The 14075-nt window shown below is 48.6% G+C and overlaps 1 protein-coding gene across 1 annotated transcript in view; it reads right to left on the reverse strand.

Moving 5' to 3' along the window:
• LOC107122456 (zinc finger protein 208-like) overlaps positions 1–6307 on the reverse strand; it is a gene marked incomplete at its 5' end in the record, with an annotated part of 108266 nt that extends 101959 nt beyond the window's left edge. The window contains one exon of the mRNA XM_015425558.1: positions 5152–6307. Coding sequence (XP_015281044.1) covers positions 5152–6307 — 1156 coding nt within the window. The remainder of the gene's footprint in view (positions 1–5151) is intronic.
• Between the last annotated feature and the right edge of the window lie 7768 nt (positions 6308–14075).

Consider the following 14075-nt stretch of genomic DNA (forward strand, 5'->3'; position numbering starts at 1 on the left):
CTGTTGTGGGGAGGGGAAGGGAAAGGAGTTTGTAAGCCGCTCTGAGACTCCAAGTGAAGGGCGGGGTATAAATCCAATCTCTTCTCTTCTTCTATCCTTATATTCTTATTTACTGAAGACTCGCTACTCATGGCCACCTCTTTAGGTAAAAGATCTGTTTTCTGCACCCTGCCCAAACACGCAAGCTATTTCCCATGTTAATCTGAATGTAATATTCATGTCTTTCTGGGATTGTGGTAACAGCTGGAATTCCAGCTGAATGCTGTACATCTGGATAGATGTGTGTATGACGTCTGGCCATGGTCAAATTGGTAGCTCTGGCTTTGTGTGGCACCTTCCGCTGATAGCTGCTGAGCAGATGAACAGAGTACCTTACCACTGAGATGGCAATTTAAGAGGGAAGAGTGCCTCTGAACATGCACAGAGGTTTTTCATTTGTGAGAGGAGAGAGCCTGTTTAGATATGGAACCTGCTCGGTAGCCTTTCAGCGCATGAGCACACAGCCTGCCTTTCCCCTGTAAGGAACCTTGGAAGAAACCATCAGAGTCAAGGAGATCGCTGGAGTCTCCTGCCCACACAAATACTCTTCCACTTGGCCCTGCTCTTCTAATGAACAATTAAGAATATGTATAAGTCTGGTTATATCACCCCCACATACCCAGAGAAAGGCTGGTCATATTTCATTATTATTTTTAAAAATGTTATCTACATATTACCGTAAATTCTAGTAAACCTGCTGGCCTGTGGGAACGGCGATTTTCTGAGAGGCATGCCCGGAATGTCAATGTTCCCACAGGAAGATTGGATATTAGTGCACAAAGCCTGCTGAGTCTGCTGAGAGTATAAACTTGGCTACAGTCGGGCAAGATAAGATGAGCTGTGCGTAAAGAACATTCTGTTAAGAATATACTGTGATCCTAGTTAGAGTCTTCTAGTAACCTTTTCACTGTGTAGTGCAGGGCAGGGGAGAGAAATGTGTGAGCCTGCTCTAATAAAACGCCGCTGACAGGCAGTTCGAGAGAGACAGACGGAGAGAGAACTGAGAACTTGGTCAGAGAACTTCAACAGATCTGTGTGTTGTGTCGTTATTGAACCCTCAAACCTACACTGGCCTCTGTGTGAATGGTTCTGGGCGCGGAACAGCTGTCACTGGGGGTGTGGAGGGGGAGGTATTTGTGAATTTCCTGGCTTGTGCAGGGGGTTGGACTAGATGACCCTGGAGGTCCCTTCCAACTCTATGATTCTATGGTTGTCCTGAAAACTGGCCAGCCCACAGAGACCCACAGGCAACTCTAGGTACATATTCAAAGGAGGCCCCTTCTCCCATCCTCCCCCTGCTTCAACCCATGTTCTGAGCCGGCTTCAGGCAGGGGCCCTTCCCATAGTCCTTTGAGGCACAGTTCTCGGCAACTGCCATTTTCCTTCAGAGGGAAGACTTGGGGCGCCTGGGCTCTCAAGGCCCCAGGAAGGGCTACCAGCCATCAATGTTCCCACTAAGCTGTGGAGTCTCGTGAGCAAAAATTCTACTTTGTGAGCCACTGGCATTAAAGTTGTGAGCAAGCGATTGGGCTGCTGCATAAATTAGTTTGCTCTGGAGCCATCCTTCCCCAGCTAAGACAAAAATGTGTGAGCCAGAGGCTAAAGAACTGTGAGCTAGCTCACACAAACTCAGCTTAGAGGGAACACTGCCAGCCGTATACCTGGGCACGGATCCTGCCTCTCAGTTCTCAGTGGAATGGAAGGACTCCCAGCCTGGCCACGCTCCTCCTCAGCTTCCAGCCTGTGCCAGTCACCCACTTCCTCCTGCTGGGGCCACGCCCCCCCTCTCCTGGCCATCCCCAATTCCTTCCTCCTCTAACTTATTCTCGAGGAGGTCCTTTCTTTCCAAGGTTCCCTATGGGTGTCCCCATCACTTTTCACGAATCTCGTCCTCCTGAATGGCTGGCTTTGTGATGGTCACTTGGCCGAAAGGCTGGGAGCTTTCCTCAGTGGGAAAGAGCTGTTCTTCCGGAAGGGTTCTGAGAGGGTGACCTTGGATGTTGTGGGATGACACTCTCAAAGTAGATGCTGCTGCTTTTAGGAAGGTTTCCCAGGTGCTTTATTGTTAGTTTGGTGTAGAGGTTAAGTGCGTGGACTCTAATCTGGGAGAACCGGGTTTGGTTCCCCACTCCTCCACTTGCAGCTGCTGGATGACCTTGGGCAAGCCATAGTTCTGTCAGAGCTGTTCTCTCAAGGACAGCTCTGGAAAGAGCTCTCTCAGCCCCACCCACCTCACAGGGTGTCTGTTGTGGGGAGGGGAAGGGAAAGGAGTTTGTAGGCTGCTTCGAGACTCCGAGTGAAGGGCGGGGTATAAATCCAATCTCTTCTTCTTAGTTGCCAATTCTGGGTTGCAAAATTCCTGGAGATTTGGGTGGCCAGATCTGGGAAGCGTGTGGTTTGAGGAGGGGAGGAGCCTCATTGGAGGTTATGGGCATAGCGCCGTCTACCCTCCAGAGTCGCCGTTTTCTCCAGGGAAACTGATCTCTGTGGTCTGGAAATCAGTTGTGATTCTGGGAAATCTCCAGGGGCCCCCAATATTGGTTTTATTACATTGGTATTCTGCCCTTGCCCTGTCACTGGCTGGGCCAGGCTAGCCCCATTTCAGCAGAGCTCAGAAGCGGAGCAGGGTTGGCCCTCGGGTGGTCAACCAGCAAGGAAGTCCAGGGTTGCTATGCGGAGTCATTCGGTGGCAAACCACTTCCGTTCGTCTCTTGCCTTGAAAACCCTACGGTTGACGGCCAAATAAAAATGAAAATAGATCCACCCTAACCCTCAAGAAGCTCAGATACCTATCCCCTGTCCTCTCAACCCTCCTTGGAATGTACACCAGGTCGAGAGACAGAGAGACTGAGTGCACATGATGGGACCAGCCACCCGGGAAGTTTCATGACTCATTCAGGATTTGAACCAGAGAACCCAAAAGGGAAAGGTTAAAGCGCTTAGGGCTCTTTAGCTTGGAGAAACGACGACTGAGGGGAGACATGATCGAGGTTTATAAGATTATGCATGGGAAAGAGCAGGTAGAGAAAGAGGTACTTTTCTCCCTTTCTCACAATACAAGAACTCGTGGGCACTCCATGAAACTGCTGAGCGGTCGGGTTAGAACGGATAAAAGGAAGTACTTCTTCACCCAAAGAGTGATCAACACATGGAATTCCCTGCCACAGGAAGTGACCTGCACTTGGGCTTCCTCTCTATATGTGTTGATGTGCGTGGCTCTGCTTCCCACGGCAGCCATTTTGTGATTGGCTCCTCCTCCTATGGCAACCATTTTGTAGTTGCACCCAACCACTCCGTGTCAGCATTCCAATGGTGTCAGTGGGACCCCAGCATAGATAAGGATGATGATTGGCTTCATTTCCAGCCCACTTTTCTCACTGGGACTCAAGGCAGATTACAAAAGAAGGATTCAGTCAGTCAGCAAGCAAATCACAAGGTTTGATTAAAAAAACAACAACAGCAAGGATCCCTAGTCAAACAAAATTAAGCAGTGGGGCTGAGTGAATTACAGATATGCAAAAACCTGTTCTGTCAATCAGCTTCTTCTTGGTGTAATTTTTAGTGCTGGAAGCACTAATCTTAGGAGCGCGGACTCTAATCTGGGAGAACGGGGTTTGATTCCCCATTCCTTCACATGCAGCTGCTGGTGTGACCTTGGGTCAGTTACAAGTTCTTTCAGAGCTGTTATCTCACAAGCAGTTCTTGAAAGAGTGCTCTCAGACCTACCTACTTTACAGGGTGTCTGTTGTGGGGAGGGGAGGGGAAGGGAAAGGAGATTGTAAACCGCTGTGAGACTCCTTTGGGTAGTGAACGGCGGGGTATAAATCCAATCTCTTCTCTTCTTCTTCCAGTTTGACACCTTGATCACCCCAGCTCCACTCAAATGGCTGAGATTTTTACCAGGCGTCACCGGCATAGCTTCAAAGTGTAAAGGACAGAAACGTGCTTTATTGTTGTTTTTTTAAAAAGGGAACCTTAAAACTGAGTTTCCCAGGATGCTTCATTCTGCATCTAGTTTCTAGACCCTCTTCGCTAATTGCTTAAAATTCTGATTATCGTCATAGAAATGTACAAGAAATGGGCTGTAGGCTATAGACTAGACAGTTGTTTGTTTTTCTGGCTCAACTAAAAGGCCCTGTCTTTGGACCTGCTCAGCAGAGAAGCAGATGAACCCGACTTCTTATACGCAATAAGTCTGTTCATTGGTCCTTCGGTATCCACCCCTATAAAAAACACAGACACATTCAAGAGAGAAGTCCTGGGCCGTGATCCTCGGGATTTTAACAATGACACTCGGCCTCCCCTTCCGGTTCACTTCAAATCTGGCCACGCAGTGAATACATGAGGCTGCCTTATACTGAATCAGACCCCCTTTCTATCGAGCGACTCAGACTGGCAGTGGGTCTCCGGGGTCTCAGCCCTTCCCATCACCAACTACTATATACTTTTAGCTGGAGGTGAAGTTCAAATCGGGGACCTTCTGCATGCCAAGCAGATGCTCGACCATTAAGCCATGGCCTCCTCGCTAATGAACCTGCCTTTTGGTGTAGTGGTTAAGTGCGCGGACTCTACTCTGGGAGAACCGGGCTTGATTCCCCACTCCTCCACTTGCACCTGGCTGGATGACCTTGGGCAAGCCATGGTTCTGATAAGGGCTGTCCTTGAAAAAGAGCAGTTTGTGTTAGAGTTCTCTCAGCCCCACCTCCCTCACAGGGTGTCTGTTGTGGGGAGGGGAAGGAGAGGGAGGTTGTAAGCCGCTCTGGACACCTTTGGGTTGTGAAGGGGGGAGTATAAATCCAATCTCTTCTCTTCTTCTTCTTTTACGGAAGGCTTTTTCATTTTTGTTTGTGGCCCCATATTGATTTGGTTTATCTCCTGATTCTCCGGCATGCCTTTTTGTGCCTTTAGTTTTCTCTTTGAGTTACATGGTCTCTTTTCCAGATTCTCTCCCCCCCCCCCCAGTCCAGGCATCTGTTTGGCTTCTCTCGGGTGTGGGTCCTTTCAAGAGCTAGGAGGCTGGAGCTTCCCCAGAAATTTTAGACCAAGCATTCGTCTGGTTTCTCTCCGATATGGATTCTCTGATGCCTGCTAAGGTTTGACCTCGTGCCGAACGCTTTCCCACAGACCGAACACTTATGCGGTTTCTCTCCGCTGTGGATTCTCATGTGTGCATTGAGGCGTGAGCTTACACCAAAGCTTTTCCCACAGACAGGGCACTGGAAAGGTTTCTCCCCTGTGTGGATTCTCTGGTGCTTCCTGAAGCACGAGCTCACCCTGAAGGTTTTCCCACATTCGGAGCACTCGTAGGGCCTCTCGCCAGTGTGGATTCTCTGGTGACTATTAAGGTAGGAGCTTAGGGTGAAGCTCTTCCCACAATCTGAGCATTTATACGGTTTCTCTCCTGTGTGGATCCTGTAATGGGTGATGAGTTTTGACGTTTCTCCAAACCTTATCCCGCAGACCGTACACTGGTACGGCTTCTCACCGGTGTGTCTACCCTGGTGAATGAAGAGATCAGAGCTCCGCCGGAAGCTTTTGCCACACTCTAAGCACTCGTAGGGCTTTTCTCCCGTGTGGATTCTCTCGTGGGCGACAAGGCTAGGTCTCACACTAAAGCTTCTCTCACAATGGGAGCATTTGTATGGTTTCTCGCCTGTGTGGGTTCGCTCGTGGGAGCTGAGGCTTGATTTGACCCGGAAGGCTTTCCCGCAGTCCAGGCACACGTATGGCTTCTCGCCCGTGTGGATTCTCTGATGCAGGGTAAGGAAGGAGCTGACCCGGAAGGCCTTCCCACACTCTGAGCACTTGAACGGCTTGTCTCCAGTGTGGATCGTCTGGTGGTTATTCAGGTGCGACTTCTTATTAAAGCTCTTCCCGCATTCCAAGCACTTGTATGGTTTGTCTCGCGCGTGGGTTCTGAAGTGCGCAAGAAGGCTGGGCCCGTCACTGAAGGTTTCGCCACAGTCCGAACATGCCTGTGGGTTCTCTTCTGTGCAGGTACGCTGAAGGCTTTTCTGGCCTGAGTTCTGGCTGAGTGTTTCTCTGGACTCTGTGTCTTTCTTATCATTGATGCTTTTTTGGGCTGACTTTGCATCTGTGTCCGCAGAAGAGATGGTGGAGTGGCTTCCCGGGGGCCTCTCTGAGGTTTCTCTCTGCTCACAATTTTGCTGTAAGCCTCTTCCTGTCAGTGTCCCCTGTGCTCCTTTTTCTTCAGATCTTGGGGACTGACATTTCTCGTCCTCATTCCCACTTTCCCTCGTGTCATTTGCTGTGGCAAAAAAAAAAGAATACACATCAGAAAGTGCCTTATATCAAGTCAGACCATGGGTTAGGATTGACAGTAATGCCTCAGCCAACAGTGAGAGATTTCGAGGGTGGAGTTTGAGGAAGATGTGATGTCGCTTCCAAGAGGCACTCTAGGAATTTCCCCTGATCTCTATGATAAATGCATGGGAAAAATTCCAAGACCACCAATCACTAGGGAGGCCATTTTCCAATCATGTTTTCTCTCTCCCCTCAGTTTCTTAAGGGTGGGGGACTGGGAATGACAGCAGGGGTTTACCCTCCACAGGAGGGCAAATAGTAATATATCATTGGTCCCCCTCGCTCACTGTTGCGAGTGGTCCTCCAGAGTTTCAGAGAAAGGTCTTTCCCCAGGCTTGCTACCCTGAGATCCTGTTTGATCAGAAATGCCAGGGACTGACCTTGAGACCTTCTGTATGCAAAACAATACCTAGGGTTGCCAGCAGTGCCTAGGAAAATGCCGGGAGACTTTGAAGGTGGTGCCTGGGAAGGGTGGACTCTGGGGGGGATGTGACTTCACTTTCAGGCGACACTTTAGGAATTTCCTCTCATCTCTGTGGTGAAGCCCTTAGAGATATGAAGAAATGCCTAAAAGTATCACTATGGAGGCAAATCCCTCCTCAGATACTGTAGTAACCTACAACTCCAGTTCCTCTTGCACAGTTCTGTTGGTACCCCATCCTGATGACTCTATTGACTTACTATGTGATCCACCTTGAGTCCAAGTGAGAAATGACGTAAATAAAATCAAATAATTGTCTAACTTTGTAGGCTAATCTTACTCCCTTTTCTATTATATGGCTTACACTGTTAGTATTCCATTGCTTAAAAAACCCTGTGCTCTGCTTTGCGTCTCAGTGAGAAAGACAAACTATAAAGCAAATAAAATAAATAAAACCCTGTTCCCTCAGAGGCTTGGATCCTAAGGGGCTGTTCTCTTGGCTACATCCCATTACCCTCTGTTAGGGCAGTTTTTTCCTTCAAGGCAGTTGGCAAGCCTACCCACAGTCAATGCTCCCTCCAAGCCGTGGTGTCTTGTGAGCAACAATTCTACTTTGTGAGCGACTGGCATTAAAAGTTGTGAGGGAGCGATTTGGCTGCTGCAAAAAGGAGTTTGCCCTGGAGCCATCCTTCCTGAGCTAAGACAAAAATCTGTGAGTTGGGGGCTAAGAAACTGTGAGCTAACTCACACTAGCTCAGCTTAAAGGAAACACTGCCCACAGTTAGGGACTGGCCCCCGCTCCAGCTGTAATCCAGCATCCATCAACTCAGAAGGAAGACCCACTAGACAACGTTCAGTGCTGCCCTCGGACCAAGGAGGCCTGGGTTCGAATACCAATAAAGCTCTGTGGGTGATTTCGGGTTATTTTCTCTAACCCCAGGGCTATTTTTGGGCAGGAACGCACAGGAACGGAGTTCCGGCTGGCTCCCGAGTTGGCCACGCCCAGCAGGAACTCATTAGCATAATAGGCCACACCCAACAGCAGAAACTCATTCGGATTGGCTACAATTAGGGGTGTGTGGCCTAACATGCAAAAAGCCCTGGGTTTTGACAACAAACAAGGTAAAGAGAATAAGAAGGGAAAGGTGGTTGTGGCTGGATGACCACACTTCTGGTAACATGGGGGTGTGGCCTAATATGCGAATGAGCTGTGCTGGCAGGGTGTGGCCTAATATGCTAATGAGTTCCTGCTGTTGGGTGTGGCCTATTATGCTAATGAGTTCCTGCTGGGCTTTTTCTACCCAAAAAGCCCTGTCTAACCCTAACCCACCTCACCAGGCTGTAGTGAGAATAAAAGGGGGGGACCAACCAGGGCATTTTGCCCTGAGCTCCCTAGAGGAACCTGACCTGGATGGCCCCATCTAGACAATTTCATCAGATCTCGGAAGCTAAGAAGGGTCGGCCCTGGTGAGTCCTCGGATGGGAGGCCACCAAGGAAGTCCCGGGTTGCTATGCAGAGGCAGGCAATGGCAAACTACCTCTGCATGTCTCCTGGCTGGGAAACCCTACAGGGTCGCCCCAAGTCACCGCCACCTTAGAGGAAGGAAAGGATAGACTCAAACCTTCTTAGAAGTCAATTGTCAATCTTATTCCACCACCTGCAAAGGCTCACAATCTCCTTTCCCTCCCCCTCCCCACAACAGACACCCTGTGAGGTGGGTGGGGCTGAGAGAGCTCTTTCGAGAACTGCCCTTGAGGGAACAGCTCTGAAAGAACTTATGACTGACCCAAGGTCTCCCAGCTGGCTGAATGTGGAGGAGTGGGGAATCGGATCCGGTTCTCCTAGTGCAAGTGGCTGAGTGCTTTCCAGGCTAAGTTTGTCTCCGGAGGGAAGACGGCATGGTATAGCCCAATCTCATCACACCTCAGAAGCTAAGCAAAGTCAGTCCTTGGAAGGGAGACCACTGAGGAAGACTCTGCAGAGGAAGGCAATGGCAAACCACCTCTGCTTCTCGCTGGACTTGTCAAGTTGCAGCCAACTTGGGGTGACCTTGCTGGAGGTCACCCTAAGTTGGCTGCAACCTGATAGCACTTAGCACACACAACCAAGTTGGAGCACTTTCACACCTGCTGGACAATGCACTTTGCAACTGGATTTTACTGTGTGAAACGGCAAAACCCACTTGCCAATGATAGCTAAAGTGCATTGGAAGTGGGTTGAAAGTACATTATTCAGCACATGTGAAAGTGCACTTTGTCTTCTTCTTGCAGATATTTAAAACCTCGGCAGGGCCGGAAGTATGAGCCTGGGGGAGCCCATGGCTTGCAGGTAGGCAGCCCCTTTGTTCAGGATCAGCCAGGGAGCCATTTCTTTTGGAGGGTCAGTTTGCTGTAGTGGTTAGGAGCAGGGGACTCTAATCTGGAGAGCTGGGTTTGATTCCCCACTCCTCCACATGCAGCCAGCTCAGTGACCTCGGGTCAGTTACAAGTTCTCTCAGAGCTTTTCTCTCAAGATCAAATTTTCGCAGAGCTCTTTCAGCCTCACCTGCCTCACAGGGTGTACGTTGTGGGGAGAGGAGGGGCAAGGAGACTGTAAGCCACTTTGAGACTCCAAATGAAGGGCGGGGTATAAATCCAACTCTTCTTCTTGTATGTTGTTTAATGCTGTTATTTGGAAAACTGTGTATTGGTTGTTTTCTGTGAGTCACACTGGGACCCTTCATGGAGAAAAGCAGCATATACAAATATGATAAATAATAGCAAATACTATAAATGTGAAGAAGAAGAAGAGATTGGATTTATACCCCGCAGCTCTTGACAGAAACGGCTCTTTTTCAAGAACAGCTCTTATCAGAACTATGGCTTGCCCAAGGTCATCCAGCCAGGTGCAAGTGGAGGAGTAGGGAATCAAACCCGGTTCTCCCAGATTAGAGTCTGCGCACTTAACCACTACACCAAACTGGCCCTTCCATAAATCTCTCTGCATCCACTACAGTCAATCAAGCACCCATCGATGGGCTATTATGCCACTCAAGATGGCCCAACTGGCATCAACCAGAGCCTGGGCCTTTTCTGTCAGGGATCCAGCTCTGTGGACTGGGCCTCCTGAAGAGATATGGGGCGGGGCCCTCCTCAGAGATCTTCAGGAAGTGCTGCAAGGCCTGCTTGTTTGCTAGGGCTTTTGAGGGGGTGTGAATTGGCAGGCATCTTTCAAAGGGGGGTGGGGGGGAAAGAGATGTGGCATTTGCGATTTTAGTTCTGGTTGTCACCGACAATGTTCTTAACTTAATGTATCTGAAGAAGTGTCCGTGCACGCGAAAGCTTATACCGCGAATAAAGCTTTGCTGGTCTTAAAGGTGCCACTGGACTCAAACAATCTTTTTAACTATTATTGTAAGCTGCCTTGAGCCACGAGCATAAATGTTTTAATACGTAAATAGAAATAAATCAGGGCTATTTTTGGACAGGAACGCACAGGAACGGAGTTCCGGCTGGACCTGAGTTGGCCTCGCCCAGCAGGCATTAATTAGCATAACAGGCCACACCCAACAGCAGAAAAAGCCCAGGGTTCGGACAACAGAGTAAACAGAATAAGAAGCAAAAGGTGAGTGTGGTAACATGGGGTGTGTGGTCTAATATGCTAATGAGCTGTGATGTCAGGGGTGTGGCTTAATATGCTAATGAGTTTCTGCTGCTGGGTGTGGCCTAGTATGCTAATAAGTTCCTGCTGGGCTTTTTCTACAAAAAAAGGCCTTGGAAATAAATAAATGTGAAGGGTTGCCAGCTCCCCCGGCCACTGTTGGGGGATTGGGGAGTAGGGCTGCCTGATCCAGGTTTGGAAACTCCTGGAGATTTGGGGATGGAGCCAGGGGAGGACAGGGACCTCACTGGGGTATAATGCCAAAGAGTCCACCCTCCAAAGCATCCATTTTCTCCGAGGGAACTGTTCTCTGTGGTCTGAAGATGAGCTTTAATTCCGGGGAATCCCCAGGTCCCACCTGGAGGCTGGCATCCTTACTGAAGCGGCATATTACTTATACTGGAAAGACGGGCGATCATTGACAGGAGACGAGCAGGGAGAGAGCGAGAGGATACTCTCAGGAATGTAGCCCTCAGAAAAATAAATTGCTTTTGATAACAGGATGAACTTGTTCTAAATGACGTAGGGGGGAAATGGATAATGACATAAGGAGAGCTGCTCCGGATCGGACTGAGGTTCCACATAAACATTGCCAACCATTTGACAGTGTCCCTCACCCGGACACCCGGGTTGAATTCCCCACTTTGCCATGGAAGTTTGGCTGGGTGGCCTTGCGCCAGTCACACACTCTCAGCGCAACCTACCTCACAGGGTTGTAGTGAAGATTAAATGACACAGAGAAGAACAATGTAAGCCTCTTTGGATCCCCATTGGGGAGAAAGGTGAGATATAAACTAACTAATCACAATAAAAAGGAAGGTGGAGAGGGATACATTCAAATCTTACTTTGCCATGGCTTAGCCTTGGGTAAGAACAGGGCTATTTTGGGGCAGGAACGCACAGGAACGAAGTTCCTGCTGGCTCCCAAGTTGGCCACGCCCAGCAGGAACTCATTAGCATAATAGGCCACACCCAACAGCAGAAACTCATTCGGATTGGCTACATTAGGGGTATGTGGCCTAACATGCAAAGGAGTCCCTGCTACAAAAAAGCCCTGGGTAAGGTAAACAGAATAACAAGCAAAAGGTGGGTGTGGCTGGATAACCACACTTCTGGTAACATGGGGGTGTGGCCTAATGTGCTAATGAGCTGTGCTGTCAGGGGTGTGGCCCAATGTGCTAATGAGTTCCTGCTGTTGGGTGTGGCCTATTATGCTAATGAGTTCCTGCTGGGCTTTTTCTACAAAAAGAGCCCTGGAAGAAGCTTGCTTTCGGCACCAGTTTTTCCCCATCTGTGAAATGGGAACAATGGTCACCTTCCTTTCTGGCTTGTGTGGAGGGAAAAGAGTGTGCTTAGAAAACCAAAACTGGTAAAATAGCACTCTGCTCAGGACTTGAAACTATCTGCTCTGATCACATCCCCATCACCTTCCACCCCTTCGGACTTTTCTTCATTTCTTTGAACAAACTGGCTGCTCCAAGGATCTCATTCAATCCCTCTCCCATGGGCTGCCATGATCCTCCCTGATTCTGGTTGCCATCTCCCTCCACCACAGGGTTCCCAACACTTGAGGGGCATTGTCTGGAGAAGGTGAAGATTAGGGAGGATGTGGTGCCCCTTCCTGGAGTTGCTCTAGAAACTGCCCTTAATCTCTCTGATAAAGATCATCAAGACTAGGGGAAATTCCTAGAGCATCACTACGGAGGATATGGAGTTGCTCTAGAAACTGCCCTTAATCTCTCTGATAAAGATCATCAAGACTAGGGGAAATTCCTAGAGCATCACTACGGAGGATATTTTCCCCCTCCTGGTTCTCAGTTTCTTGAGAGCAGTGGACTAGGACTGTGGAGTGGGGAAATGGCTGGTTCTAGACATTCAGAAGACTACCGCCACCATGCTATTTCTTTCTGCCACATCATCAACCAAAGTCTGAGAGCGTTCAACTGGAATGACTGCACAATCTTCCTGCTTTCTCCCCACCTCCCCCTGTGGTCTCTGTAAAGGTCACATGTCCAACTGAAAGCTCCTCAGGACAGAGAACTGTCATCTTGTACTCGATAGAGCAGAGATTCCCAACGGGGTGCCCGTGGGCACCACAGCATCCGGCGATACCTTTCCTGGTGACTGCCAACTGTTTTTAGAAAGTGGGTGGGACCAAGTGGAGCTTTTCCCTGCCAAGGCTCCAGATTGGCTGTTGGAGATTTGATTGGCTGTACAGACTTTTGGGGGGCAGCAGTTGCCGCCGCAGCACAAGTGTCTTCACTGTGTCACTGAAGGTCAGCTGCGGCAGCCATTTTGTGGCTGGCTTGACCTTCTGTGGCAGCCATTTTGTGGCTGTGCCCACCGTGCTATGTCAGAATTCCAAAGGAGCCTGCAGGCTCAAAGAGGTTGGGAACCCCTGCTGTGGAGGGTCATATTTTATGGTGCTGTATAATGACCACGAGTGTTAACAACAGTGATTTTTCTACTAAGCGCATGGAAGGAAAGCAGCCACCGATGCCTAAAGTAAGGATAACCAAAGACAGATCAAGGGATAAGTGAGTACAAAATAGTCAATGGCAACTGTGATATATTTACGAAGGGAATATCACTCTATTATAGATTTTCAATAAAACAGATCAATATTAATACTAATACTAATACATTAATACTAATACTAATACAGCAGGAACTCATTAGCATAACAGGCCACACCCAACAGCAGAAACTCATTAGCCTATTAGACCACACCCCTGACAGCACAGCTCATTAGCATATTAGGCCATGCCCCCATGTTGCCAGAAGTGTGGTCATCCAGCCACACCCACCTTTTGCTTCTTATTCTGTTTACTTTGCTGTCAAAACCCCGGGCTTTTTTGGTAGCAGGAACTTCTTTGCATGTTAGGCCAATCCTAATGAGTTTCTGCTGTTAGCTGTGGCCTTTTATAAAATGTGTTGGGAAAAAAAAATGCTAATGAGTTCCTGCTGGGCATGGCCAGCTCAGGAGCCAGCCGGAACTCCGTTCCTGTGCGTTCCTGCCCAAAAATAGCCCTGCATTTTCTGATCTCCTGGTAATAAAATATTTGCTCCTTCCATGGACAGTTTTGCAAGCCTTTGCACCTACCATATTTATGGTGCCCTTAGTGGAGAATTGAGGATGATGAGCACTACCAATATAGCTACACGTATTCTGCTCTGAAGAAGCCTTATGAAGCAGGTGTCGGAGCAAGCCTGTCTGCAGATTCGTGACCTTTATGCTATTGGTCTGCAATCCAATATTAGTACAAGAAGAAAGACACAAAGAAGATTTCTGTAAGAACTTTAGATTATTGGACTGTGCCTGTCAGCATTGTGGAATCATTTTCTTTTTAATGTTTATTCTTGTATGAATGTATAGAAATGTATTGGTACTAGTATTAGTATTGATTGATTTTTAAAAAATATATAATAGAGTGATAGTCCCTTCATAAATACATCATGGCGACCACTGACTATTTTCTACTGATGCCTAAGTAAGCAGAGGTCTCTCCACGATTACATTCTTGAGCCCTTGTCCACCAACCCTGTTCATAGACAGTGGTCGCCTGGCACCTTCAAGATAGGCAGACCAAACGTGTCCTCCACTGACCACAGAGATCTTTGCATTGTGGCAGGGCTCTTTTTGTAGAAAAA

The sequence above is a fragment of the Gekko japonicus genome, unplaced genomic scaffold (genome assembly GCF_001447785.1).
Source record: "Gekko japonicus isolate JY-2015 unplaced genomic scaffold, Gekko_japonicus_V1.1 scaffold729, whole genome shotgun sequence".
Lineage (NCBI taxonomy): Eukaryota > Metazoa > Chordata > Lepidosauria > Squamata > Gekkonidae > Gekko > Gekko japonicus.